The following is a 27,982-nucleotide window of genomic DNA, read 5'->3' as shown; positions in this document are numbered from 1 at the left end:
GTTGCCTCCAGCAGCGGACACACAGTGTTGTTGTGTGAGTCTCTCTGTGGATGTTGCAGGAGGAGGGAAGGAGGCAGGAGGGAGGGACAGGGGGAGGGAGCTCGCTGCTGCCGCCGCCGCTGCTGCTGCTGCTGCTCGGCGAGAGAAGAAAGAAGCAACGCGGCGGAACACACGGCTGGTCGCTAGCTGAGGAGAGGGCAGCATGGCGCGGCTACAGGACTTCCAACCAGGCGGCCACTGTCACAGGAAAACGTGGATCAATATACTACTAGGAATACTGCAAATACTTTTACCGTGCGTGCAGCACGGAGGGGCTCAGCTGCAAGGTCGGTCCTCACCTTTTTAGTTTTATTTTCGCTACTGCGTAAAAAAGAAACAGAAAAACACGACTGTTACTAAAAAAAAAAAAAACAATTAGCTAGCTTGACTTGACAGCAAATGCTAGCGAGGTGAATTATTAAACTATAAATATGTGTTAAAATATTAAATATTATATTTAAGTGGCTGAGGTGTATTTTTATTTTTTTAAAGGAGGGCTGGAGCTGTTTTTTTAATGTGTGTGTGTGTGTGTGTGTCAGCTCTGCTAGTTCATGCTAGCTGCCAGTTCCTTGTTCTGGTTCTCTACCAGACCAGAAGTTTTCAGACCAGCGGGTAAATAAACGAACCATCGGGGTTCAAACCGGGTATTTGGGGGTTTCTGTCGCGGGGGAACACGAGCTCCACGGTGAGACACGCGAGCCGCAGTCGTGTGTACCGCAGCGGCAACGGGAGATGTGTTTTCCAAGTTCGTTAGCCACCGAGCTAACCTTCCTCCTCAGCGAGCAGCTAGCAAACAGCCTTTGTCAGGGGGGCTCAGTCATTTCCTCTCCTGTCACCTCGCTGCTTTCCACTTGATTCACCTGTAACAACACACCCGATCACACTGTTTTGCAATCCTAATAATCTCCATGACTTAACGTGGCTGTATTTTCTACTCGTGTGTCTTTATTAAACCCCCCCCCTCCCCGACGTCTCACTGTTGATTCTCTTGCTCCCACAAAGCTCTGAGTCAGATGTCCACCAGCGTGGTCGAGGTCTGGCAGCCGGAGGATGCAGAGCCATTTCTCCCGCTTCAGGTAATCATCCCTAAACCCATTCCCCTTATTGCATGGAGGAGGAAATGGGATTGTGTGTGTGTGTTTGTGTTTGTGTGTCTATGCAGAAACACCTTTTTATAGAACAGCAGCCTTTGCAAACGCAGCCACATGCACGAACACGTGTGCATCTTCTATTGTTGTTTGCCTCCACTTTTGCAGCTCGCCTCTTCTGTGCATATTCAGTCGTTCTGTGCATGTGAAGATCAGTATCCACGCGGGATTTTATTTTTAATTTTTTATGATTACAGTTTTGTGCACATGTTTTTCGTTGGTGAACAAGAAGCCACAGATCAGTTCTCTGAGCTGAAATGAGAGCAGAGCGGGAGGCCACCTGCCATGTGGCTCCTCCTTATTTTCTTTTGTACATAGTGTCCATTGTGGAGTTCAGTCACCAGTACACACTGAGAGAGAGGGAGCACGCGTGCAGTGCCTCCTCTCACACTAGGTAGGAGTTATTCTGCTCCTCCTTTTTTAGTTTGCATGTTTTGCTTCTTTATTTTTTTGAAAAGAAACTTAGTTCCTGTTTCCTAGACATCTTCAAGCAGTTGGGGGTTTGCTCATCACTGGTCGTTGAAGAAAGACCAGCACAAACCGCTGGAGCGTAGTGTTTACTGATCTGTCATGAGGTCACCAGCTGTCATGTTACCTGGGGGGGGTGTGGCATTTTCTGCAGGGCTCTGTAAACAGATAGTGGTGGTAATTGGATTGCATTGAAAGCAAAGGGGAAGGTTTGAGAGCCGACTTCCACAGAACACACAAACACTGTTAAATAGTTAACATGGAAGATATGTCTGGTTATGTGTGCGTCCGGACATGTTTTTCCACTCGTCCCTTCCTTGCAGACCAATTGGCAGATGGCAGAATTGTTGACATTGTTGGATGTCATGTTTAGATAGGCAGCAGAGAATGGAAGGGACTGTCTCAGTTACATGGGCTATGTGAAATAGAGCATGACTTGGATGTCTTTCTTCTATACCCTGCTGCTGCTGGTCAGCTATTTAAGTATTGTATGTTGCTGCAGGCTCGCTGAAGTAAGGATGCAGGGTCATGTGCAGTGACACGTAATTAAAACTGATTTCAGATCTGGTCCGCAGTCATACCTGAGCAGATATTATGTGCATAAATAGAGCATTTAATTGTTGCTATTTTGATTTCCCTCCTAACTTTGCCTCATGTTATGGTTTTGACTAAGGACAATATGTTTAGATCTGTATTGTCTAGTCCCCTAGTAAATGCTGGATTAAGTCAGTTTCCCTCATTCAGTTTCCCGGTGCTGTGTTTTGTATACAAACCTTTGTCCTAAAAAAATGTAATCCCTGCATTCATCTTAAAATCCCTACACCTAGAATCCAATTCATTTACTGTTGACTGTTCATTGACTGTTGTTCTACCTTTTGAATATTCCTCCTGCCTGTAATTGCTCACCTGTTGCTACAAGCAGCAGCAGCAGCAGCAGCAGCAGCAGCATCATGTGTGCTGTCATTGTTGTGCTTAATCAGCAGGAAAATCAGTTTTCTCACATTCACCGAAGCTATTAACCTGCCAAGCTTTAAAGGTGCTGGAGGCACTGTAGGATGAAATTCACAATAAAACAAAGATGCATCAGTTGGAGCTTTTCAAGCTGAGACTTGTAACTTGTGCTATGTTTCGACAAGGCATGTGTAGTTATAGATAAAATCTCATTTTATATCCCAAAGTTTGAAAAACAACAATTCCAAAGGGCCTCTGGATTTAATAGGAAAACAGTCAAGAAATAAAAATGTATTTGTTTTGGATAATGCATTGAATTAAATGTCTTACAAATCAAGGCACCATTGCAATGCAAATATCCTATTAATGTAGTATGGCCATATAGCAGCCCATCTATTTGATTTGCAGCATTGCATACACTGGCTTATTATACTATAGCCAGAGCCATAAAGGTGGTTTCTACATCAGTAAACAATAATGTGGCTCAGTCTCTTTTTATTATCACACAAACGGAGCATGTTGCTGTTGTGAGGATGTAATTTCTTTTAAATTTTTTCAGCTTCACTATGTTAGTGTTTGGATTGAGTGAGGTGGTGGAAAGATGGGTGAGGGGGCAATAAAAATGCCTGACAGAACCTGCTCCATGGTAATGTTGCTCAGATAGCCACTATATAACATATATCTCCCACTGGTGTTGTTTTGTGTGTGATCATGAAGCCAAAACGGAGCCCATAAAGTTTTTACCATACTTGGCAGACAGTCAGAACTCAGCATTTCACCCGTAGTTTCCGCTTTAGCTCTGCATGTTCCCTCGACATGCATACAGTTCTCAGCAGGCATGCAGAACTTGGCATAAAACGGGCCTTCCCCGTCTGAGCTAACTGGCCAATCACATTAATTAGCCTTCACCTCCATGTTGGGTCAGGTCAGTGACTGTTAAACATATTTGCTGTTTGTACTGCCTCAGATCCCCACTCAGCAAGCCTCCATTCAGTGAAAGTAAACTGTCCGAAACTGAAACTGACCACATTTCTGCACATTAGCTTCTGTGTTTCAAATTGCAGAGGCGTTAACACACCCGTGTTCAAGGTTTGATCCGAGCCAACACTGCAACACTTAAAAGTCCGTTAGCTGTATTGCACTGTTGGTCAAATGTTCTCTGAAGAGACATGAACTCAGTACATGCAGTATGTTGACATCCACAGTGTAATCTGGTTAGGCAATGGCTAGAAGTGTGCACATGGTTTAGAATAACTAGATTTGATCCCAGTGAATTTAAGTTGACATGATTTGTGAACTGTGTGGATGTCTGGAAGTAGCCTCTGTTCTTTGTAGGAATGAGAAAGTGGTCTCAAACTTGTTTACACTGTAAACACTGTTTATCACCAGTGCGACAATGGATGTTCATGGTTTTATTCTGTGGAGAGTATACTCCGCCAACACAACAAATTAGGATTTCCTAAAACCACTGAAACCACTGTTGTCTGACATCATTTGCAGATGAATGTTTTCTGCTTGTTGTCTTACTTTTTAAATGGGGACGATGTTCAAATAATGGAAGTTATTGTGTTACATTGTGTGCGGCGAGTTCTTCATTTCTAAACAATGCAAAATGGGCTGTCATGTTTTCTAGGGGATTCAATTGTGCAGGCTGATGATGAAGCCTGCTGTGAATGTGCAGCCCCTTTTATTTTTTTAAATAGAAAACCCTCCATTGCCCAGCTATAACCCACATTCTTCTTTTCAACAGACCAGGCACTGTTTACTGTTTAGTTTAGGAAATAATAATAATGTAATAATAATCACAACACTAACATGGATTTATATAGCTCCTTTCAAGGTATCCAAGACTGCTTAAAAGAGTAAAGAAAGGAGTGGTGTTGTTTCATCATTACCACTTAACACGTTATAAATCCATCCATCCACAAACTCATCTATATCACCCCTAGTTGGTGGTGTGTCAATATGCATCGTACGTCTTGTTTAGGAAAATCATTAAAGTAGCCAGAAAATAGTTTGTCATGTCGAGGCCACCTCCATCCCACAATCTCCTCATATGGTTTTGTTCCAGGCTACAGTGTTGATGTAGAACATGGGCTGGAGTCTACTATTCGAACTGTGTTCAATGATGTGTCTTTTCTTTCATTTTCAGGCGGAGAAGGAGCGGAAAAAAGATGGTCTTCCACTAGAAGACAGGTACGTTTTTTTATTTTTGTTCACTTTCTGTGAGAACAGCAGACAACTGAAGCTCTTCTGTGGCTTCCTGCGCACATCTGATGAAACGGACCTAAAAAAAAAAACATGAAAAAAAACATGAAAAAAAACAATCTAACTTTCCTAGTGCAAACATTGGTCAGAGAAAGCCACACATCCATTCAGCAATCATAAAAGTGAATGGAGATGATGAGAGGTTTCCACCTGTTCATGAGTGGCACTTGGGAGTAGGTGGAGTTTCCACCAAGCCACATAATTACTAACAAACCCCAAACCAGCATACAGATTGCATCACGCTGAAGTGTTCCTCTGGTGTATACCAGAATTACACTGTGAGGCACAGAATGAAACCAGAGCTGTGGCATGAGTTCAGTTTGTGAACAGCCCAGTGGAAAAACTAGCTTACCCCTACATCACCAAAGAATAACTGTGCTGTAGCTCCGACAAGATGTGCTCTCGATTGAAAAAAGAAATGCTCCAACGTTCTCTAAACATATCCAATCTGAAAATTATAGTACAGCTCCGTGGAATGGTTTATGCAGAGTCGCACTGCAGCTGTAAGGTGACATGTTTTTATATTCACTCAGACAAACGACCTGGTGTGGTTTCAGGGTAGCTCGACTGAGGGTTTCTATTAAGCCCTTTAAAAGTCTTCCCCTGTATGTTGTTTATGTTGGTGAGTGAGGGGGGTGTGTGACAGAGAGAGTTTTGGGTGGGGGGGCGTGTGTTTAAAGAGGCACAGAACCAAATTCCTGGCTAATTTTAGAACTCCTTGAAAGAAAACGGAGGGGAGGTCTGTCTTTCCCAGCTGCATTTTTTTCCCGTAGGAAAATTGTTGGGAAAATGGATGTTCGCAGCAAAATCTCACCAAGTCGTGGTCATATTTAGTAATGGGCTGATGATGTCAGTGCTACAGGCTTGTTTTTATGCCTCTTAGTGAATAGTAGCACATATTCCGCTCCTTGTTTTTCTGTTTAGAGAAGCAATGTCAGTAATGTAACGAGCCCCGTCTGTTATATACCACAGCTAGCTCACCGTGTTCCTTTTTTACCTTCTCTTGCCTTGAGGTTTGTACCTCAGCTTATTGGGTGAAGTTCAGCTAACCTGTCTCTGCAAGATGTGTGTGTCATACTCTGCTGATGAGTTATGCCAGTCGTTCTATTACACAACATGACAGTGGCGTTATGCCCAAATAGTTAATGCAAGATGTCTTAAGGCAAACCTGTTTTGAAAGTGTGTTTCCCTGTGAGTAATGTAAGAACAGAATTTTAGCATTTTGAAAGCAGCACTTGGTGTTTAAATACGTAGATGTTTTTAAAGAGATGCTCTTATGTCCTATGAAAAAAGTTTTTAAATGTCTTCTTTGGTTGTGAAGGTCGATTTCCAGTGTTGAATAAGACTACAGATCTATTTCAGAAAACCTGCGTCCGGGTCATAATCGCTTGTGTTATACTATATCTTCAGACTACTCCTTAAAAAGGGATGACCCTTAAAGTTTTAATATAAATTTCATCTGATTTACGTGCAGCCAACATTTGCTGAACTATGTTGAAACACAGCTATTTTTAAATGCAGGGAAGTTGAGAAGCAATGGAGGCTTTGTATTGCCGGGTGAACTCGAGACCTGCAGAGCTGTGGGCTGCGAGGCCTCTCGTGCCTGGGTTATCAGGTACTTAGCAGGCCTGCCATCACTCTCTTCCAGCCTGTAGAGCAAAGCCGCGTGCAGATGCAGAGGTTAATGATATCGCTTTCTCAGTCCAGTCTCGTGTCAAAAGGTCTTGGCTCCACTTATCGTCTCATGAGCTCGTTTTACAGTCATTTCCCATAATACCCTCGTCCTTTATTGTGTTCATTTATAAGCCATAGATCTTCCTGACGCAAACCTAGTCATCGTAATTGTGTTAATCGTTCGGCACTAGTGTTGCTGTGCCATGTGGTTTCCATTTCACTGTTATTCTCATTGTTTCTTTACCTTCTACAAACGTGTGAACATCAGTTGACCTGATCTCTCCTCTGGTCCTAACCTCTCCGCCTGTAGCACGGCTGAGGTCACCGTTAACACTGACTGTGAGTGAGATCCAGGGGATCAAATGGCGCCAAACATAACTTGTTATTTCTGTACCGTGGCAGTGGACAGAACCTTTGGACTACAGCTCAGCGCTTCGCTTGTTGAGAGACTGAGTTTTTCCTCAAGAGCAGCTGCTGCTGAGTTCACAGAAAAGACTAAGTTACTTATACATAACAAATGACGAGGTAATGCCCCCCCTCCCTTCACCCACAAGAACCTGACACTTGATGAGAAACTGACACTGCTCGCCACAGGCCTTTTTCACAGCTGACATTTTGACTGGTCACTGCAGGAACGGTCCAGGTGTTCCTGATCACATTAACTCTGTTCTGTCCCAGTGCCAGTAATTCATTTCATCATTTACACCTGACATGTGCTTATCCTACAGTGACATGTCAGAATTACCTCTGTGAGTGTTTCCGTCGTATATTTACATTAAAGCTGCTGTTTTTAACACTTATGCTACTTTCAAATATGCACTGAACTTCAGACATTCTCTGAAATTATCCAGAGGGGCTGTATTGACATTTGTTTTGAAACTCTAATGATTGTATATAGTGATTTATCTTAAAGCTGTCCACAATCTACTTTTCGGCAAAGGCACGAAACATCAAGTTGGAGATCGTGTATGTTGTTATTAAGTGTTAAATAGTTTTGTTCATTATGAAGCTGTAACAGGACAAATTAGCCCATTGGTTAATAGCAGTATCTATGTTTGTTTGCTTAATAAAACCTTTTTTTATATGATAAACAAAGCAGAAAATATGAATTTTCTGAATCCATATTCCGTATATTTGGTTGCATTTGTGTGTACTTTTTATTTGTGGTTATTTATTTAAAGTTAAACTGTAAAATAGCAAGACTTAATTAAATTTCTATGTCTCAAGGGGCCAACAACATCTTTGAACTTTTTGAATCTTTTTAATTATATATATATATATATATATATATATTAGTGCCTGATATAACGCTTTCGGAATTTTTTAACACCCTAATAACATATTGGCTTCGACCCTCATAAATCCCAGTCAGCCCCAGTCACCGGTGCCAAACTTGTAAAATGTTGTTTTCACACCTGCCCCTCCACAGTAAAACGCCACCTACAGTCTGACAAGTAGTTGATCTCTTTGTACATTGTTGTGCGTTGCTCCAGTTGCCCATGTGTCTGCTCGTTCCAGCTCAGTATAGTCTGAAGTAAACTGTTTTATCATATGATGACTGAGCAGATTCTGTTTTTTTTCCCTCAATTCCATATCTTGTTAGGGCACAAATGCAAAAAGCTGCACTTATTGATTAACCAGAGCGGAAGAAAGATAGGGTAGACAAGATTGCTTTTTGGGGGGTTTTCATATTTGTCAGCGCGCCTCTCTTTTCCGTTGTCTCAGCATTGACCTCTTTTCTATTCTGCATCTTTTTTTAAATGCCAATATGCACTTAGCTGCTGTTCAGAAAGTGACCCAGTTCACTTGAGCTTTGGCACAGGTGGCGAGTGGCAATTTATGTGGTGCAGAATATATAATTAATCATCAGCCTTTCACCGATACAGTGCGTCAAGTGTATGATTCTTTTTTCCCTCCCAGTAGTACATGCTGTTCTGTTGAACCACTTTCATCAAAACAAGATACAGATCTGTACAACACAGACTGAACTGATGCCTGCATATTAACTTCACACAGTTGGCTGTCTCAGCAGTACTCAAACCGCTCTAAATGTCGTAATTTCTGTCACGTAAGAGCCACTCGTAAACTCATGGAAGTTATACAAAATCCTTATGTGCAGAATGTTAATTACAGGTAAAACGATGGGGAACTTCTGCAAATATTATAAATTAGATTGGCAAATGAGTTTGCTGCCTTAACAGGAAATAATTTCCCTAATATTTGCATCTGTTGTGTAAATTTACAGTACTATTCCTTGCCAGTGTGTGGCTGTTAATGATTTGAAAGTCGTCACCAGTGAAAAGACACGGCCTGTTTTTTCTTGTCATGTGAGTTTTAAGTGTATTGAACATGAAACTCAACACTTTTAAACTTTTAAGCTCCACGGTGTCATGTGTTTTTACATGTTTAACCTTTTAGAGTCATTCAAATCCACGCCGCTCCAGTTATGAAGAGTTGCTTAATGACACATGTCCCAAAAGTGGGAGAATGTGCCAGCAGTCATTTATACCAACATAATCTCCCCACACAACCCCCGAAAACAACTCTGGAAACAATACATTTATTTTGCCTGTAGTCACGGTTCAGGCTCTGGACTTCATGGCAGCTGGGACCAATCCTCCCACTCTTCTGCACAGTTTTCCCAGATACTTGGCAGGTAGGATGGTTCAAGCTTCTTGGAGAACATTGCACAGTTCTGTGGATTTAGGCTCGGTGTCTTCTGTCGCTTCATTTAATCCCACGAAGACTTAATGATGTTGAGATCCAGGCTTTGTGGGAACCGTGCTATCTGTTGCAGGACTCTTATTGGGGCTTAAGATAGTTCCTCACAACTGTGGCTGTATGTTTTGGATCATTGTCATGTTGCACAATAAAAATTTGGGACGAATCACACTTACCCCTGAAGGTAGTGTGTGTGAAACAAGATACCTCAAATTTATACACAGCACGTTCTGTAAGGATAACATCAGGAAGACTGCAGATCTTATCAAGGAAGTTGTTATGTAAAGCAGATTGGCTCAAAACGTTGTTTATGGTTGGATGAGGATATTGAGGATGTAGTTGAAAACTGGAACAACTACTTTCCATAGAAAGTAGCTAAAGCCTGCTCGAATTTGCTAACTGTTGCTAGGCAGCCGAATACAGTCATCACCATGTTTTATGACATTAGAGTGTCGTGTTGGCTGAGTTTTTGCCACTTACTTGTTTGCTTCTCTCACATATACAGTATTTTAATAGAGCGGAATTCCAATTCAGTTACACATTTTATTCTGTTGTCGGTGAAACAAGTATGATATCGTGAAGTAGGATATATGGCTCACAAACTATTTATAAGCCACTGTTCTGCACAGCTAAAATTATGAATTTATTCTCTCCCGTACCAACAGCCTGCTTGTCTTTTCTAGGTAATGCACCCCCCAGTGCTATATATATATCTGTGGCAGATGGCTATTGGTGACTAGTATGAGGAACTGTAGTTACTAACATGTATAATAATCTGGAGCTCAATTCATGCGATATTATACTGTAATGGTCAGGAGAAGCCTCAAGATGAAGAAACGTTTAACCACCCTGTGTGTGTTTGCAACCAACTGTAGATTAGGTTGTGTGTTTTTAAGGATTGGTCATTGATAGAAGAGTGGATATGTTTTTAAATTGGCAAGATGTGGTGTTGCTGCTGTGGGCAAAATGCAGCCGTGAGTATTCTCACTTCCTGCTGCCCTTCGCTTTACTTCCTATTTCTTTGTATTGCTCCATATTCATTATGTGCGGTGTATTTTACTGACTTTTACTGATTTGTCTTGTTCCTGCAGTATTAATAGTGTAATTTGTCTTGAATATAAACTGAATTTGACTAGGAAATACTATTCAAAACAAAATACTACTGTGATGACGGAAATTACTCAGAAGTTGTAATCTGTTGAAAGTGTAGATTTAGTACTGATGGTGTTGACGGAGAAAAAACTGACTCTTCTCCTTCAATGTGTCTGTATATATTTTTGCTGTAGTGCTGGGTCTCTTGTTTTTTCACCAGTTTGGGTTTCTTATTGAACTGTGAGCAGCAGGTTGTAGTGAAGGTCTTTAATAATGCACATCTTTAGACAAACTATTATTTGAATAAATGCCAAAATAGCATCAAAATTACCCTGTATATTTTACAAAGCCTCAGGCCTCACACTGGTGCTGGTGCTGGTGACCGCACCACTTTCGCTCCTGATGGTAAACTAGATTGGAGCTGAAAGAATTAGTTGATTAATCTGTGACACAATTAAATACGATTTATTATCTTTCATTATTTTGTCCATTTTTCATTTGAAAGTGTCAAACGTTCTCTAAATTTAAACTTCTCAACTGTCAGGATTTGCTGATTGTCTTTGTGACATGTGACAGTAAAATTGTAATCTTTTGCTTTTGGCTGGATGTTTGATGGATGTGTAATGCTTCTCCAAATCCACAAAATGTTCCCTCATTCCATCCTGACTTTAATATACCCAGGGGACTCAGTCATTATGCATCTTGAGCTAATTAAATATGGTCCCATGACACATGCAGTTTGAAGTAATATTTACAAGCTTCACAACTTGCTATGTTGATAATAAGTTTCCTGAAAAACATGTTTTGTAGTTTTAATTATGAAATGAGAAATGTGTTTTGTTGCATCAGTGAAATAATGATACTGCAGACGTGGCAGTATGTTGGGGAGATCGTGGACATCTGAATTATGGTTTCTGTTTCATAATCAGTACTAGTGATCCACGAACGCCCAAACCATCTTTCCACTTGCTTATGTTGGTCAACAGTTGTTTGAGTCTTCTGTCAGCAGAGTTCAGTCTTTTTTTTCACACGGGTACAAATATACATCCACATGCAGCAACAAATCAGCTGCTGTCTCCCCGTTTTTTAATGGCACCCGTTCCCCAAGCTCATTAGCACTGGATGTCTTCCACAGCGTCACCAATAAAAACAGTGGAGCACCTAAAGGAGCTTCTGTGACTTCACACAATCCATATTCATGGATGCCATTTTCATGCCATTACATATGAGTTTATAATTGTAAGTGTTCGATACAATGCACATTTTTAATCCTGACTGACCTATTCCTGCTATTTTTGCTAGACTGTTTTCTACAAAACCACAAAAGTGATGTTATATTCATACTAATTTACTTTAAATTTTTGGCCTTATGAACCCAGCTTGATGATAATTTGATTATGGTTCTTAACTCTTTAAACTTATACCTGTGATTACACAGGACGTTTTATCAAAAGATAGTTTGGCTGGTTAAAGTTCTGAATGATTAAATCTCCAGAATACCCTGATTATACGGAGTACTGTGCAAATATTGTTGTCTTGGAGTTTTTGTTAGGTACTCGCATGATGAAGCAAAGCTTTTTTGTAGTTTGGGTAATTATATTCATGTGCAAGTGATCAATCGTCTTTACTTGCCTCACATCTTTGTACGATAGTTAATTATTTTCCTAGTTCTTTTATTAGCAGGGAAGTAGATGGTTTGTGAAGCAGCCTGAGGCCGTGATAACTGTTAATTCATCATTGTGAACTGTCACATGCTCGGCTGGAAAAGGGGACACGGTGTTCTTCTCTGAAGTTGTTTGGAAAATCTAACATATTGATGTTTTTGTCTCAAGTGTTTGTTTTCAGTTCAACTAATTGAATATAACTATTGTCCTGTGTCCTAATTTTTTTTCTATTAATTTTCCTCTCTCCTCCAGCTCCTCTCCATACACGCTTGAGAATGGGAGGCCCTTACATTTTCAGCCCCCAGCGTTGGAGTTCGGGACGCAGTAAGTACTGCTCTCATTTCTCACTTTAATGTGACGTGTCTGAACAAGCATCCATGTTATTCATTTTGTTCTGAAACGCCAAGTCAGTTTTATTTATATTTCAACAAATCATAACAGATGTTATCTCAGGGCGCTATTACATATAAGTCTAGACTGTATGTTATTTACAGAGCCCCAACATTCTCCCTTAAGTGCGCACTGAAACCTCGAGCAGAACCATATACAGTGCGTATATAAAAAAAAAAATCAAGTTAACAAAATAAAAATAATTTATAGTTCACTGTTTTTTTTCCCAGGAAGAGAAAAATCCTTTTGTATGTGTGGCCTCCCTCTGCAGAGAGAAGCACACATGTTCACACAGACCAGCTTTGATTACATCAGCTCCCTGAACTCCATGTGCTTCTTGGTGTTTGACTGTGTTCAGCTCGGTTCCATCACAAGACACTGGCTGTCGACCACCAGCTTGCACCCTGGTGTTTACACTGCAGGAACTTTCCCCCGGAACGAGGAACCTTTGCAGGAACTGAATTAAAATTGCAGGTTCTAAATTGTGTTCCGGGGAAATATTTTTACTTCCCAAATAGTCCCCACTTTGGGGATAGTACTGAAGGCAGTAAACCTTTGGGTTGGGGCTTTCAGCGCTGACCTTGCCTGATTGGTTGAGTACTCCAGCGTTTTTATTTCAGGCGTCTGAATCTCGCTCTTATGTGTTTTGAATGGACTTCATTACTAGTGCTTGTCTGTTTTCCGATCAACATGGGCATGATTTGAATCTCCTAAATGTTTACCTTTGCTGTAGTGATGCTCGATTTTATATAGTCATCATTGTTACACATGCTTCTGCATTACCGCTGCCTCGTGGACTGGAGTGGAACAGTTTGCGGTAGCTGTGTTCTTTAAAGCAAAGCACAGCAGGGCTGGGCAGATAAATGTTTTTTAATTAAATTAAAAGCAGTAAAAACAATATTTTAAGCTTCATATAACAATGTGTTTACATTCCACATTTAAAGGTTATGTACCAGGTGTGCACATAAAGCACCACAACCACTGACAGCTTTATTCTATAATGCATTCCAATAGAACAACACGAACCGTGCCATCTAAATATAACATAAAAATGACGCTGCACCCCCTTTGGAACAGACTCGACGAACACGGAACCATAAAAACTTCAAAGTGGCCGCATTTATTACAAAGCTGTTGTGTTGAATTGCATTATGTTGTAGAGAGGTTCTTGTAAATGTCACAACCCTCCCCTCTATATCAAAGGGATAAAAAGTACGTTAAGTCATGCACATACTTTGCATTATGCAAGATTAACTCGTAAGACCCAGTCAGCTTGTGATGTAGCCCACAGGAAAGTACTTCACATCCTACATTAGTCAGACATGCATACTGTAGCTAATGGAAAACACTTAATGAATGTTGGTATACATTTAAATGGCGTTATGTGTGTGAGAACACAGCACTTCAGAAGGTTAGCTTGTGAACAGTCTTTTTAATTAAATGGGAAATGTAGTGACATTATCAATTGAATAGCTTGTGGCAGGGTAAAATAAATTAAATGGTTTCTATGGTCTCAATGTTGCTATGCAGAAAAACGTTGAGTGTCAGTCTATATGGTGGATTATATCAGAAATGGCCGAATCTGATCTTTGAGCTGATCCAACTCAAAATGTTTTCCTCATTTATGTCCATATCTGCGTTTGTGGTTTTACTTTTGATAAGCAGTTAGTTTGCATTATCTGCTGTTCATAGACTGTATATAAACATAGATGACGTGAAAGCCCCCAAAAGTGAAGCCAAAGTGTCTTGATCGTCCGCTGGTGACTGGTATAGGTCATAAATCCTGCCTCCTCCATGTTAGTGGATAGGACATGGACCAAACTAAAAAGTCAAAGTAGATGTGAAATACACTTTTGAGTAATTTTAGGTACTGTAGGTGTTTAAGTGTTAATTTTTCTGGTAAGTTTGCTTCTAATTAGTTATTTGTTGTTTCATAATCGTACTGAAACGTCATTAACAGCTGAGACTGACTTTCGATTGGTCGAGCATGTGTGTGAAGCGGGGCCTCACTACCGCGTCTCAGTTCCCAATCGCTACTGCACAGACCACGACTCCAAATGTGCAAGATGGTGGTTAGTTAGAGGAAGCTGACTCATACTGTTCAGTATAATTCTGGAGAGAACAACTTGGGGCCTTTTTAAATTTTGTTGTTGACCTTCAGGTTTTCAGCTGGCAACCGTGGTGTTTCCTGGGCAAAAGCTGAGTGGAGAGCCAAGTTATTTATGATGCTGTTCTTTCTGTCTTTACAGACCGCTGGGGCTGCCAAGAGCTGAAACCATATATATACACAACCCCAGCCAGGAAGTTCCTGTGACACTGCTGTCAATGTTTACATCCAGCAGGCATTTTTACATACCTTCCTTTCACAGAAGAGTAAGTTTCCATATGTGTGCACCGCACCATGTTTAGAATGAATTCTGTTCAAATGTTTAGTGTGTCTGTATTGTTTCACGTTCCTTCTCTTTCCTAGGTGATCCCACCCAGAGGGAAGGCATCTTTTAAACTAATTTTCCTCCCGTCTGAGGAGGGCAATGTAGAAAACACATTATTTATAAACACATCGGCCCATGGGCTGCTGTCATACCAGGTCAGTTCCATTAATACACCCCTGCTGTACGGCCTCGGGCCCTGTTCCTAAATGCATTCTGGCCCTTCTGAAAGATGCTCACCAGTTTGTTGTATTAACACTATGAGTTTTCCAACAACATTAATCACATCAAAGGTTTTTTTCTTTCAATAATTAAGACATCAAACTAACAGCAGACCAGGCTTCTGCTCTGAACTTTACCAGCATCAGCAATGTTTGTTTTTGCATTTCAGTTTCATCCCACACGCACATGCTTCAACAAAGGAAGTCAAAAACATATTTGTTTACAGTACCAACCCCTGTTTATACTCAGTTTTACTATTAAAAAATAAGAATATGGTCCGCAAATATTCATTCACATGCTGCAAACTGCTGGGCCCTCTGGACTCACTGCATTCCAGTCACAGTTTCGGTCTTGAAGTTCCACTTTAGCCACTTTATCTCAGCTGACCTTTGTTACCATTGTTGTCAGTTATTTTAACAGATGTTTCAATGTCAGTTCTTGGAAGCTTGTTTTGTTATAGAATTGCGTTCTTGGTCAACTGCAGTGGAACCAAAGCAAAATAATTACAAACTCCACATGATTTACTCCACAAGCCGTAGTTGTGAATTTTGTCCATCCCATATCAAACCTGCACAGTATTTCTGAAATGTGCTTATGAACACGCCCAGGCACGCAGACACTTGGACTATCATGTGCAGCCGTCAACAGCCACTCCCTTTTCACGTTTACTTGTTTTTCAATGTTAACAAAGAGCCCAACAACACAGATCTGTCATGTGTGTTTTTCACACTTTCACACTTGTATGTTGACACTTTGTCAGTCAATGACGTCCACTTGTTATTTTGTTTCTACAATTTAAATAATGGTAGCATTGGTGTTTTTATTTTCTTTAATAACACCAAAAATTGCTACATCCTTATTAGCCAACCTATTTAATTTTAATTATAAACACAAAACGTTACCTAGCATGTTAGAAAGTTCAACTCAGGCCTAATAAAAGACACAGCTCCTTTGTTTCCCTTGTTGAGTCCTTTTTATTAATGTTCACTCTTCTTTTTCCAGCTTTTTGGTGCAGGAGTTCACTGGGGGTCATTAAAATCCATCCAAAGAAAGGATAGTCTGCTAATATTCCCTCACATCCAGAGCATTAAGCTGACCCAAACTCAGGTATGTATTTACACAAATGGTCTGTGCGTGCCACACAGATAAGCAAATAACGGCTCATCATTGGAAACAGCTGATTTCCTCTTTCCTGCTGGGCCTGATAAACAGAGGGCTGCATGCAAACACACAGGCTTTGTGATACACACTGACAAGCACTTGTTGCTGTGAAATGACTGAATGCGTGTTCAGACGGCAAGAAGGATCCCACTTAATGTTTAGAATTCTTTCCATGGTCGAGAGCTAAATATTTACCAGTAGATGATAATCAAAAACACTCATTTTAAAAGTATATGAACTTTGTACTATCTCTCACTTGTACACACATTTTAAAACTATGTCAATCACACTCACTATAAAATTATATGAGCTTGTAATTTACCATGTAAATGAATGAGAAACGAGTGCATGGTTTTAGAAACAAGCCAACGCAGTGAAAGTGTGAGAAGGTATCTGAAATAGATCCTCCCGACACAACAGGAAGTGGGAGGGCAGTTGCAAAATGTCAGTTTGGCCAAGTGCAGAGAACCTGAAGGTCTCGAAATCACTAAAGACTGCAACTGCTGCACACTGACACCCCCTCCCATACAGGTTTAAAAGCTGATAAACTTAATGTTCAATCCTCCTCTGCATGGCCTGCATTGGGGTTTGTAATTACCAGGACATTTAAAGCTTTGTTTAACGTTATTAACCTAGTGATCTTCATAATTTATTGTTAAGTGTTTCTGTATGATAGTCCCAGAACTTGAGGGAAATTTAGTTTTTAAGATAAGGACGACACTATATCACTATATCCCTGATCACTTTACCTGGTTTCCACTGTACTATAAAGTGTAATGCACTGTACCACCACTAGATTTCAGTCAATCCTCCTTCAATGTTTATATTCAGTCATTAATCTGCTTGTTGTGATGTTTCTCCTGTAGGAAGATGCCTCCAACATCACTATTCTGGGTCTTCTCCTGGAGTGCAGCTTACCCAACAGTCTGTTTAACAATCCTCAGGTACTTCTTTTCCCTCAATGAAGCCCTTGAATGGATCACTGAAAATCAAACATGCTTGAATTTTGGAGAAAGTGTTTTTTCAGTTGACAGAGGGCAGATTATAGCTGCTTTCAGACATGCACTGAACGCCGCACACTTTAGTGAAATTTTCCTGAAGGGCCGTATGCGAGAATTGTAAATGTCTGAATCAGTTGCTCCTGTCATTTTCCTGCCAGCCCTCTAGTAAATTGTCTGGAATGTCAGCATAAGCCAGCAGGAAAAACATCACTGTGAAAAAATTCACAGTAAGCGCCTTGTGGTGTTGATGAAGTTTCTAACGTGCGACAGACGCAAAGATAAAACAAAAAACAAAAATAATGCAAATATCTCAAGTAGAAACCGAGTTGCTTTACAGGGAGACGCAGACAAAGATGTACATTTGAAAAGGCAGCACCTTCACTTTTCTCCAGAACCTCTGAGGAGGGTGAGATCTCTCGCCAGACTTTCAGTTGCTTTCTCAACAGAATCAATAATTGACCTGGGGCTCCCAGTGCACATGTGGCGCAATACTGGTGATGCAAGAGGCCGCGGCAGACCAAACTATATTGTCATAATTAAACAAACTGAAATCATCCATTCATTTTTTTTTTTGCGTGAGTGTCCCAGCTGCGACCTTCAGCTTGTATCCAAGATCAACACCTGTTCCTCTGTAATTTTTTTCAGGACTTCACTGAGAAAATAGTGAACTGGTCTTTGGTCAGTGTCGATTCTGCTCAGATTAAATCAGTCAGGCAGGAATGTACCGGCAGACTTGGTTTCAAGTGATTAGGTTTTGCTTTTGCAGGCCTTGAGCCTTAGTGGCTCTGAGCCAGGGCGTGTGTCTACTGGTCGTCAGGTGGGGATTCACCCACCGAGGCAAGCCAAGTGAGATTTGCACTCCACTGATCTATCAGTTTTATGAGGGTGTTAGTCACAGGGTGGGTGGCACTGCTAGGTTACTGCCCCTCAGTGTTCAGTGACAGTTGGTCAACAGCAAAGAAACTTTTCCACCAGTGATTTTTTTCCAAAAAGAAACGAAGAATTCATACATTTTTTTACTTATTCATTTGTCTGTCTTTTGTTTATTTACTTGACTCTTAAGCTTCTCATTGTTCCCATGTTCTTATCCGAATCTGTTTGGTGCGTGACTGGTATGTCTTTCCTGTCCCGTCCCAGGGGTCCTGCCTCCAGAGTGAGGAGCGCCTCAGTCTGCAGATTAATCTGTCGGCGCGTGGTGACCGGCCCACTGACCTGGACAAGCTCAAGCCCTACGTCATTGAGCATATTCTGGTGCTTCTGGTGGCCCCCACTGCTGGACAGGCGGCAGTAGGTAGGTGTCCATGACCAAAACAGAAACATCCAATCACAACTTTTATGACGTTTTGTCACCCGCCACTAAAATCACCAGTAAACGTCTTTGCAGTCAGACTTGATTCTGTCGTGGACTTCTATCAAAACAAAACAAAAAGTTGACACTGATGACAAAATGTCTCCCTGAATGTACACAATATTTCCATATCAGAAGATTTGCACTCACTGTAAACTGGATCGCTTATTACTGTGTGAACTAATCAGTAAATTAGTATTATATACTGTACATATGTGCTCAGTTGTATTTGTCTGTTTGTTTCCTACAGGGGAACCAAAAATAGGAGTGTATTTGTTAAATTCTGGAGGCAAGAAGCTCTATGTAAAGGTGGGGTTTCTCTTTATCTTGCTTTTTCACAGCCTCTACGTAGAATTGTTCTATTGGTTTTTTTTTTTTACAAGATGTTTTTTATCTTTCCAGGAAATGCAGGTGCTATCAAAAGGGGAGGTCAGCCTAGAATTGAATCAGGTTCCTCTGAGACCAGAAGCAAAAAACTTCACTGAAGTGGCCACCCTTGGCTGCAGAGGTGAATACTTTTAATTTCTCACTTCCTGCAGTGTGACATTTTATTGGACCTGAATGTCTTAACGTGTTTTCTATCCGATGTCAGGTTCATTGCCAGACCACGGAGGAAAATGCACAAGTCATATCGGTTTAAAGATTCTGGGGAACAGTACAACCTACACCTTCCCTGGACTGCATATCACACACGGGTAATGTGGAGACCTTTTGCTATTTTACTCTTTACACTTTTTTTTCAATTGTTTTAAAACATTTGAGTTGCAGCTAGTAACCAGCACCTGATAGTAAACATGTATTTATATTAATTGTCTCTTCTCAATAAGCAGCAATTGTTGAGCATATGTTACTGAATAGTGTATCATAGTCCAATTTTAAAACTATTTTGTCTTCCTGAAAATAATCGTGGGGGGGTTTATTCAGCCTGTTCCAGGTGAAACAAAGAGATGCTGACCTGGTGGACGTGTGGATGACGAACACCCTCCTGCTCCCGCTCACTGTGATGAACGCCAGCCTCTCACAGAAACTGCACGGAGTAATGAAGGTATGCACCACAGCAGCATAAGGATCAGATGGTGACCTTTAAACATTCAGTTATTTTATATAAAACACTCTATATTTCTACCACAAGGATGTAAAGGTAAGGACAGGATATGACACTAATATCTCTGCTGCCCCCTGTCTGTCAGGTGATGAACTTCAGCGGCCCACTGACAGTTCCCCAGGGCTGCTGGCGGATCCTGTCCCTCCAGCTGCTCAGCCGGGCGCTGCCCGTCAATCATCTGGCCTCCCTGAAGCTGGAAACCAGCCTCGGCTCAGCTCTGCACGTCCCCCTCCTCTTTCACTCGACTCCCTCCAAGGTAAAATGGCAGCTTAAGTGGTTAGTTAGTAGTGTGATGGATGGGGGATCAGTACCGTGGTGTAATGATGTGTTCATTCTCTCAGCAGGGCAAAGTGGTGTTGGAGGCTGAGCGAGAGTGTGGGCGACCTTGCCCACTCAGATTGTCTGAAACGGGTAAATTGTCATAATCACCTTTTGAGCTGGGTCTTTAAAAAGTCTATAAGTCAATCATCAGAATTTTTGGGCTTTTAAAATTCCTAATTATTGTTGGAACTTGCTGAAAAACATCATAATGTGTCTTTTATAGGTAATTTTATATATTTTTCCTTTTCTTACATCAGGTCATTCAGAGTGGCAGCGTTCTCTCCTCCCTGACTTTTACCTCTCGTCCTGGGCGGTCGACAGCAAACTGGCTGCTGAGCTCTGCTCCCGATGGCAGAGCCACAAAGACAAACTGCCTTGCAGGTGAGTCTTAGCTCACTGCTTCTGCCTTTTCATGCCACTATGAACCTTGAAGATGAGTATATAGGATTCATAAATGTGAATGCTTGTGTCCTCTCAGGTGGCCCAGACTCCCTGTGGAGACGTCTGCTGCTCTGGACTTCGGTGCTACACCAGTCAATGAGAGCAAGGTGGGCCACTCTTAAAGACTCTGCTCTCAAAATGATAGTTCATTTATTTAAGAAAGACTTTAAACTTGAAGTTGTTTTTTTGTGTTTCAGGTGAAGACCTTCATGCTGAAGAATCCCTCTTCTTCTGTGGTCTCTGTAGAAATTCGAATCCTCTCCCTGTATCCTGCCCCTTTAGAGGCTCTGGACCTCCTGACCAAGTGGTACGCAGAGCAGAGTCACTGTTTCACATCACAGCGAATGATTCAATCAAATTCTGCTTCAGCGGCTTCGTGCCATGATGCTCCAGCATATTGCTCTGATTAAAACTAAATTGTTTTCTTTGGCAGGTTTAATATCAGCCCCCTCTCTGTCAACATCAGCACCACAGAGTTTTCTCTGTTAGCTTCTCCCCTAAAGGTAAATACCTCCTGGTTAATAAAGTTATGACACTGTCAATATATAGCATAGCTTTATATTTGGTTCATGAGACACGTGGACACTGGCATTGTTGTGCTTTAATCTTGTTTAATCATGTTGCTTCTCCTGCCCCAGGCGAGTGAAAATATGGAGACCATGTCAGGAGAGGGTGTCCTGCGTCTGCTGCTGCAGCCCTGGGAGGCCAGAGAGGTCGCTGTGGTCTTCACTCCCACGGAACACAAACCCACCACTACCATTCTCATCATCAGGTATTTAATTCACCCTAATAGGAGGAATATGTTCATACTTTATTCCCAACAGCTTTAATGCATCTGCTCTCCTGTGAAAGTGCAGTAGAATATATATATATATATATATATATATATATATATATATATATATATATATACTACAAGCCACAATAAACTTTATTTGGTACATGATGAAAGCACAGACTATCTTAAATACGGAAGTATAATGCTATTGTAATAAATCCATGGCTTTGAGTGTTCTGTTGATTAATTCCTCTCTTTTTAAGCTGTGAATATAAGGTCATGGTTTGTGTTTTTTCTCAGGAACAACCTGACCGTGTTCGACATGGTGACGGTTCAGGGCCACGGGGCCAAAGAGCTGCTCCGAGTCGGAGGGAAACTCCCGGGCCTGGGAGCCTCGCTGCGCTTCAACGTTCCTCAGTCAACCCTAATGGAGTGTCGCGATGGTGAGAGCGTTGTTTACGTCTAACATACAACAACTATTGTCAAGTAATATTGTCTTTGATTTTAGTTGAAAGTATTTGCTTCACAAATGTCTCAACTGTACCATGTGCCACTCCCAGGTCTGCGCACCAACAGGCCGCTGTTCGCCATCAGAAAAAGTTTCAAGGTGGAGAATGCAGGAGAGCTTCCCCTGACGGTCATGTTCATGAATATAAATGGATATAAGTGTCAAGGATTTGGCTTTGAGGTGCTGCAGTGTCGCTCCTTCAGCCTCGACCACAACACCTCCGCAGAGATCACCATCGCGTAAGTGGAGTTTAAGCGTAATGTATTGTTGACAGAGGAAATTTTAAATCTGTTTCACTTAGTATTTGAGTAATGTTGACATAGAATTAAAAGGGATGATTTATTTCATTCAACCACAGGCAGTGAACATGTGTTTTACATCCTCGAGGGGCATTTTTTACAATTATACTTTTTCTTTCAACTGTATTTTCTATAATTCTCTTGACTATAATAAATAAATAGATTAATTCATATATTTTTTAAATTACTGACATACCTTTTACTTTATTTACATCCCAACAAAGAAGTAGTAGTTGTAGTAATTATCCTATTTCATTGTCTCTACATGTGTTTCCTCAGGTTCACCCCAGACTTCACGTCGTCCTGGGTAATCCGGGACCTGACTCTGGTGACATCCCGTGGTACCTCTTTTCCTTTCACCCTCAACGTGACACTGCCGCACCACATGTTGCCTCTCTGTGCTCAGGTGGTTCCCGGCCCGAGCTGGGAGGAAACCTTCTGGGTGATCACCCTCATCTTCACATGGTCAGTACCTTCTCAGTTATTCAAGGATTTCAACCCTGAACATTTTATTAGTCTCCAATACAATCATCAGTTTTTTCTTGTAGCTACAAATCTTGTTTCTTTCCTCCGCAGCTTCTCGCTCTTCGGTGTTTGTCTGATGGCGTTCCATCAGGCTCAGTACATCTTGACTGAGTTTTTCACACCCAGCATCAGAAGCAACCACAACTCTATCCTGTCCCGGGACAATGGCTCTGTCAACAATATAACACCCAATGGAGTGAAGTACGTCCAGTGTTTGTTTTTGTTGTCTATTCCATGTACAGTTGATTTTTGTGTGTGTGTGTTAAAATACTTAAAATGTGTCTTATTTGTGCAGTAAAACAAAGGGAAGTTGTAAGAGCTACGTGGACACCTGTCACACCTCTGATAAAGGCAAGGGGCGTGGCTCTCCTGCCTTGTCAAACAGCCCCACCCAACGTCCTCAGTCCTCGAAGAAAGGCACCTCGAGTACGCCATCCCAACCCCAAAAGAAACACAAAGTTTCGCTTTATTACTCCAAATACAAGCCCAGCTTGTCTGCAGCAGCAGGTGACGCTGTGACAGTGGATGAAGAGCATGAAGACCTGACACCAGACGCTCCCCTGACCCCGGACCCCGACATCTGCAACAACAACGAACCAGCTTTCACCACCGAGCTGGATAAAAAGAAATCCGCAGACTTTAAAGAGGAGCCCCACAGCACTATAGAAGATCGAGCTCCAGCAGTTATGTTTCCCATGGAAATGCCTGCTGGTTTCCCAGACAACGTCACACTGAGTCCAGGACCTAGACCAGGTCTGTTAGTGTGTAGTCCTGTTGAGAAGAGCTGCACTGAGCACTATGCAGAGAAGATCGGCTCTGACAAAAGGGACAGCTCAGAACTGGAGGTGAGAAACAACGTACAATAAATCACTGAAACGAATACAATCTGAAGAAGGGTTCCTATGACAAAATATCTATAATCCCTTTTATTGTTTTTACCACTGCAGCTGAGAGAAGATACCAAAGGCCAGAAAAAGAAAGCACAGAGCATCGAGACTGGCACTGCACTCGGGAATAATAAGGGAAAGAGGAATCGCAGGAAGACAGAAGCCGTCTCCAGGTAGACGTCACTGTATATTTTTTATCCATGAAACTCTGAACTTTAATTCTGATATTTCATAGTGAAATAACTGTTGATAAGGCTCTTTGTTTAGAAATATTAAAAGAGTGAGCAGAGAGCTTCATCAGTAAAAACACGGTGTTATTATCACTAAACTGTGTTTTTTTTCTGTGATTGCTGCACCAGCGCTCCGGAGCACAACATGCTAGTGATGCCAGAGAGGGAAAAGGAACCTGAGTGGAAAACAGGCGAGCGAATCGTCAGCGGGTCCCGGAACAGGAACCACTGCTGCAACAGCTCCAAGCCAGAAGCACCAAAACCTGGTCATAGTGCCGAAAACCCCCTGAAACCAAACGGTGGGAATACACCCGGCCTGTCGCAGTTCGCTGCAGCCTTACAGATTCACACACAACTGAACAATTGAGTGTAACATCAATGGCTTCGATTGTCGTCCGACAGGTGTGTGTCCTGCCCGCCCTCGGAGAAAGTGTGCCACAGAGCGACGCGGTGGTGGAGTGTGCGAGTCAGGCTCGGACTCCGGGAGCTCATCAGGCAGCGTGCGGGCCAGCAGGGGGAGCTGGGGCAGCTGGAGCAGTGCCAGCAGCATGGAGGGAGACAAGGACCTCAGCTCCAGGACACACGCCTGCACTACCTCATCTAGAAAAAGTACGGAGCCACTATGCACGGCCTTATCTGTCAATACAGGAACTCATACTCTGATATTAGAGCTACAGGACTTCCTTCTTTTGAGTGTCTAGTGGTTCTTTTCTGTGATACAACAGTAACTGTAATTTTATTATAGATAGGAATGATTTACAATAATGATTTGCTTTGGTTTTACAGGGGACTCCATGCAGTACAACGTCCACCCAGTGGAGAGAGACTGCTACCAGAACATGAATACTAACTACAAGGCTCTCAGGTACTAAAGTACACACACACACACACACACTCTCTCACGTGGATACAAGAAGTGGCTCTGGTGATTTTATTAGCCTCCATGGAAACTTTTCAGGGTTTGTTAGAGATGGTCAGTAGAAAATGTTCATGTATGTTTTGAAGTGGACAATATTTTAGAAAATATAAAAATATAAGAAATGTTTTCTATATGTGGATTGTACACAGCACTTTTTAAGTTAAATAAAATCAAGGTTTTTAGGTGATTTGAAAAGGTAAAACTAAAAGAAATATGGTGATTGAATATATACTGTACAGTTAGGTTACTCAGGAAGGTTTTTAATCTATTCTTTTAGTGTTTCTGATGCGACAGTCATCATTTTGTAAACTATATTCGATTTTACCTAAACCTGTAAATCATAAATATGCAATGTTTAGCCAAATCCTATCCAAGTCGTGTTTGACTTGTAACCTTTGCTTTTTCTCTGTTCATTCAGCATGAACAACTTGTACCGTAAAGACATGTGCCAAAGCTCAGACCCCTCAGCCTCCAGCTTTGTTCCCAGTTTTGCTGCTGTTGCTGCAGGAGTGGACAGAAACATGGGTAAAGACATTCATAACAAACCGCGCTGTCTCCGGAGCAAAGTTTGAACTTAAACTACAAGAAATCTCCATTGCTTTCGTTGTAAAGTCTAATGTAAAGTGGTCGTGTTCTTCCTCAGACCTGAGCACTCAGTATTTACCTGAGGAGACGTGGTCGGCTCCATCCATACCCCTCACCAATGAGTTCAGATACAACACCACTGAGCCGCTTCCCTACATACCTCAGCCACCACCCACCAGACCGTATAATGGGTATGTGTTTGATTGCATATCAGGATGAGATCTACAAATAGATGTTTTTATTTTAACAGCAAATTAAAAGGACAATAAAACAATGAAAAGCTATCAGTCAGAAATATGGTGGGGTCCGTCTGCCCCCTGGTGTCCAAAGAAGTCAGTTGCAGCTTTAAAGAAGAAGAGGACTGTTATTGTATTTTATACATTGTGGGAACAGAATGATTAAGTTTCTATTAACTGGACAAAAAACTTTAATTTAAAGGAGAAATTGATTTAATTTTCTAACTTTAAGCACCCAAATTAAAATGGCTGTGGTACATCATACATGTAAGCGACACCCCTGCCTGCTTCAAATGTCTTTATTAGTAATCCCAGAGATGTGTCCGTGCATGGTGCTCGGTTATAATTTGAGAATTTATCTCCCTTGTTTCCTGCAGGTTTACTTGGAATAGTGCAAACACCCAGTGCAACAACCCCTACCCCTACTGCGAGGAAACCAACTACATAGGTACCAGCTGATGTGCAGTTTAATTTTATCCAGTTTTATATTCGTATGTCTAATTCGAATTCTGGGTCCTTAAAGTTTTCTATGGATGGATATTCAGTACATGTTTGTTGTTCACGTTTTTGTAGGAAATGGAACTTTTCCAGGTGGTTTTCCTGCCCAGGAGGCTCAGAACTCACAGAGCAACCAGACGTGCTGGACCGAGGAACAGCCACAGGAATCCCCCTCAACCTGGGACACAGCAGCCTGTGTGGGCAGCAAGGTGACGACTCCCATCCCCACAGTGTTGACCTGTTTCACCTTAATGACATCTACCAAAGTCAGGGGAGATAAATGCCCGTCTCTGGTATAGAGCAGCAACTAACCATTATATTGTCTTTTGATTAATTTATACTGATTATTTTCTTCTCAACAACCAAAGACCCTCATCTAATATATATGTTAAGATATATTTGTAATGATCTACATAACCATACATCAAATTATTGTTATTAAGGTTTCCAGTAAAAATATGTCAAATTTAATTAATAATGCCCAACTCTATGAATAAGTATAAAACATAAAAAGAAAAAAAATGTTTGTCTTTGAGCAGCAGACAGTTAAATATCAATTTACAGGATTGTAGTTTAAGTTGTGTTGTCGTAAATGAAAAATAAATGAATAATATTATGGTTAAAATTGATAAATAGTTGGAACATTAAACACTAAATCTGTATTGGTACGACTGTTGGGAAACACTGAACAGGTAGAGAAGACAGGGAAACTATGGGTAATTACAGGTTCTCACACAATTGTTCACTGTGATTTATCATTTAAAATGTAACCACAGCTTTAGGTGTCGGTGCAGAAGCTTCTTCTTTCCTCGACTCGCGCTCCTTTTAGGGGAAGTTTTCAGCTCTTGTAGCAGAAATTTGATCTGCTGCTTCTCCTTTTCACACAACTGCTTCATCTGACACTGCTGCTGCACCCTCCTGTTACTCATGAGCGGATTATCAGCCAATACAATCCTGTCACAGATAAACCAGTTCTGGTGTGTGTGTTAGTAGTTTGTTGAAATTCAGTATATTGTAGTAACGTCAAGTGTTTTAAACGCTGGTCACAAACCTGAAGAGAAAATCATTTAGCTGAGGATTGGAGGGAGACCTTGCTCTCGTTACTGGTTTGGTCAGGACCTTCAGACTTTTCTGTTTAGTCTGAACCAAAGTAACGGGTGTGAAAGGTTCCTCCGACCATGATCCCAACCATAGAACCAATAGTTAGTCCAACCCAAAGAGGTGGTGTCAGTCTGGATCCAACTGAACCAGGGTTCATTTCGTTCACAGTGTAATAACACTTTTTTTTGGATAGGTCGGTCTTTTGGACTAATTGCAAGAAGTTAAGACAGAATTAAACATTAGAAGAAGAAACAGAAGAGTTTTACTGGTCCCGTGGCGAGGACGTTCATCTTGTGCTTTCGAATGCCTTAAGCTGAAAAGCAGAGACAAGATTTAAATTATGCAAAACAACTGCAGGGAGCAAACAGTCAAATGCTCAACGGCAGCAGAGAGCTCTTACAGGTGAGGTTAGAAAATCTCATTGAAGTATAATGCTGAGATACGGCTGTGCACGGTAACACCCGAGCACTGACACCAGCTTCAACAATTCAGAAAGGAGTTCATGTTTTCCCTCTTCCTCCACAGCCGTACTTCTCGGGCACCCGCAGCCTCTCCCCCATGTCCAGCCTGTTCGGATCCATCTGGACGCCGCAGAGCGAGCCCTACCAGAGCCACTTCCAGCCGGAGAGGTCGGCCCCGATGTCCCCCGTGTCCCCCATCACCCCGCCGCACTCTCCCTTCACCCGGGAGCCAGATGCGACCTGCAGACCGATCCAGTACTCCAGCTTCAACCCGTTCGGCCCGCACATGAACCTCGACATATGGAACTCTTCCTCCAACCGCAGCTCCAACTCACAGCTCTCCAACGACTCTGGCTACTGCGGAGACGTTTAAAAGCAACGGCAGACCTTCAAACAATAATGTCAAACGTATAAAAAAAAAAACCATTGATATGTAAAAGAAAGGAAATAAAAATGAATGTTCTTTTATCAATATTGGGGAAAATGTGAATATTTCTTTTCTTTTATGTTCC

At 41.6% G+C, this 27,982-nt stretch overlaps 1 protein-coding gene across 2 annotated transcripts; it reads left to right on the top strand.

Moving 5' to 3' along the window:
* Nucleotides 1-20: 20 nt before the first annotated feature.
* Nucleotides 21-27,893, top strand: tmem131l (transmembrane 131 like). Of its 2 annotated transcripts, none has more exons than XM_034588336.1 (34): nucleotides 21-326; nucleotides 1,042-1,115; nucleotides 4,759-4,802; nucleotides 12,278-12,349; nucleotides 14,665-14,788; nucleotides 14,886-15,002; nucleotides 16,069-16,173; nucleotides 17,094-17,171; nucleotides 18,366-18,519; nucleotides 18,827-18,885; nucleotides 18,979-19,084; nucleotides 19,169-19,271; nucleotides 19,501-19,621; nucleotides 19,767-19,937; nucleotides 20,023-20,092; nucleotides 20,260-20,383; nucleotides 20,481-20,550; nucleotides 20,641-20,750; nucleotides 20,877-20,946; nucleotides 21,082-21,215; nucleotides 21,522-21,664; nucleotides 21,782-21,968; nucleotides 22,308-22,493; nucleotides 22,605-22,754; nucleotides 22,849-23,398; nucleotides 23,501-23,613; nucleotides 23,800-23,969; nucleotides 24,073-24,279; nucleotides 24,457-24,535; nucleotides 25,008-25,114; nucleotides 25,233-25,365; nucleotides 25,788-25,858; nucleotides 25,984-26,117; nucleotides 27,535-27,893. In XM_034588336.1, exons 1-34 carry the CDS (start codon nucleotides 203-205, stop codon nucleotides 27,841-27,843), a joined length of 4,569 nt encoding a protein of 1,522 aa, XP_034444227.1. In that variant the 5' UTR covers nucleotides 21-202; the 3' UTR covers nucleotides 27,844-27,893. The 2 variants fall into 2 exon arrangements, with proteins under 2 accessions (XP_034444227.1, XP_034444233.1); XM_034588342.1 differs by having other exon boundaries at nucleotides 115-326; nucleotides 20,026-20,092.
* The last annotated feature ends 89 nt before the right edge of the window (nucleotides 27,894-27,982 follow it).

This window comes from Hippoglossus hippoglossus, chromosome 1, assembly GCF_009819705.1.
Source record: "Hippoglossus hippoglossus isolate fHipHip1 chromosome 1, fHipHip1.pri, whole genome shotgun sequence".
In the NCBI taxonomy this organism is placed as follows: Eukaryota; Metazoa; Chordata; class Actinopteri; order Pleuronectiformes; family Pleuronectidae; genus Hippoglossus; species Hippoglossus hippoglossus.
This window is presented reverse-complemented; position numbering and strand designations above follow the sequence as displayed.

Bases quoted from the DNA above. Each gene is read 5' to 3' on its own strand.
- tmem131l (XM_034588336.1), top strand. From the start codon at position 203: ATGGCGCGGCTACAGGACTTCCAACCAGGCGGCCACTGTCACAGGAAA. The intron at 19,085-19,168 runs GTGAATACTTTT...ATCCGATGTCAG, and splicing joins GGCCACCCTTGGCTGCAGAG to GTTCATTGCCAGACCACGGA. The intron at 22,755-22,848 runs GTACGTCCAGTG...TTATTTGTGCAG, and splicing joins ATAACACCCAATGGAGTGAA to TAAAACAAAGGGAAGTTGTA.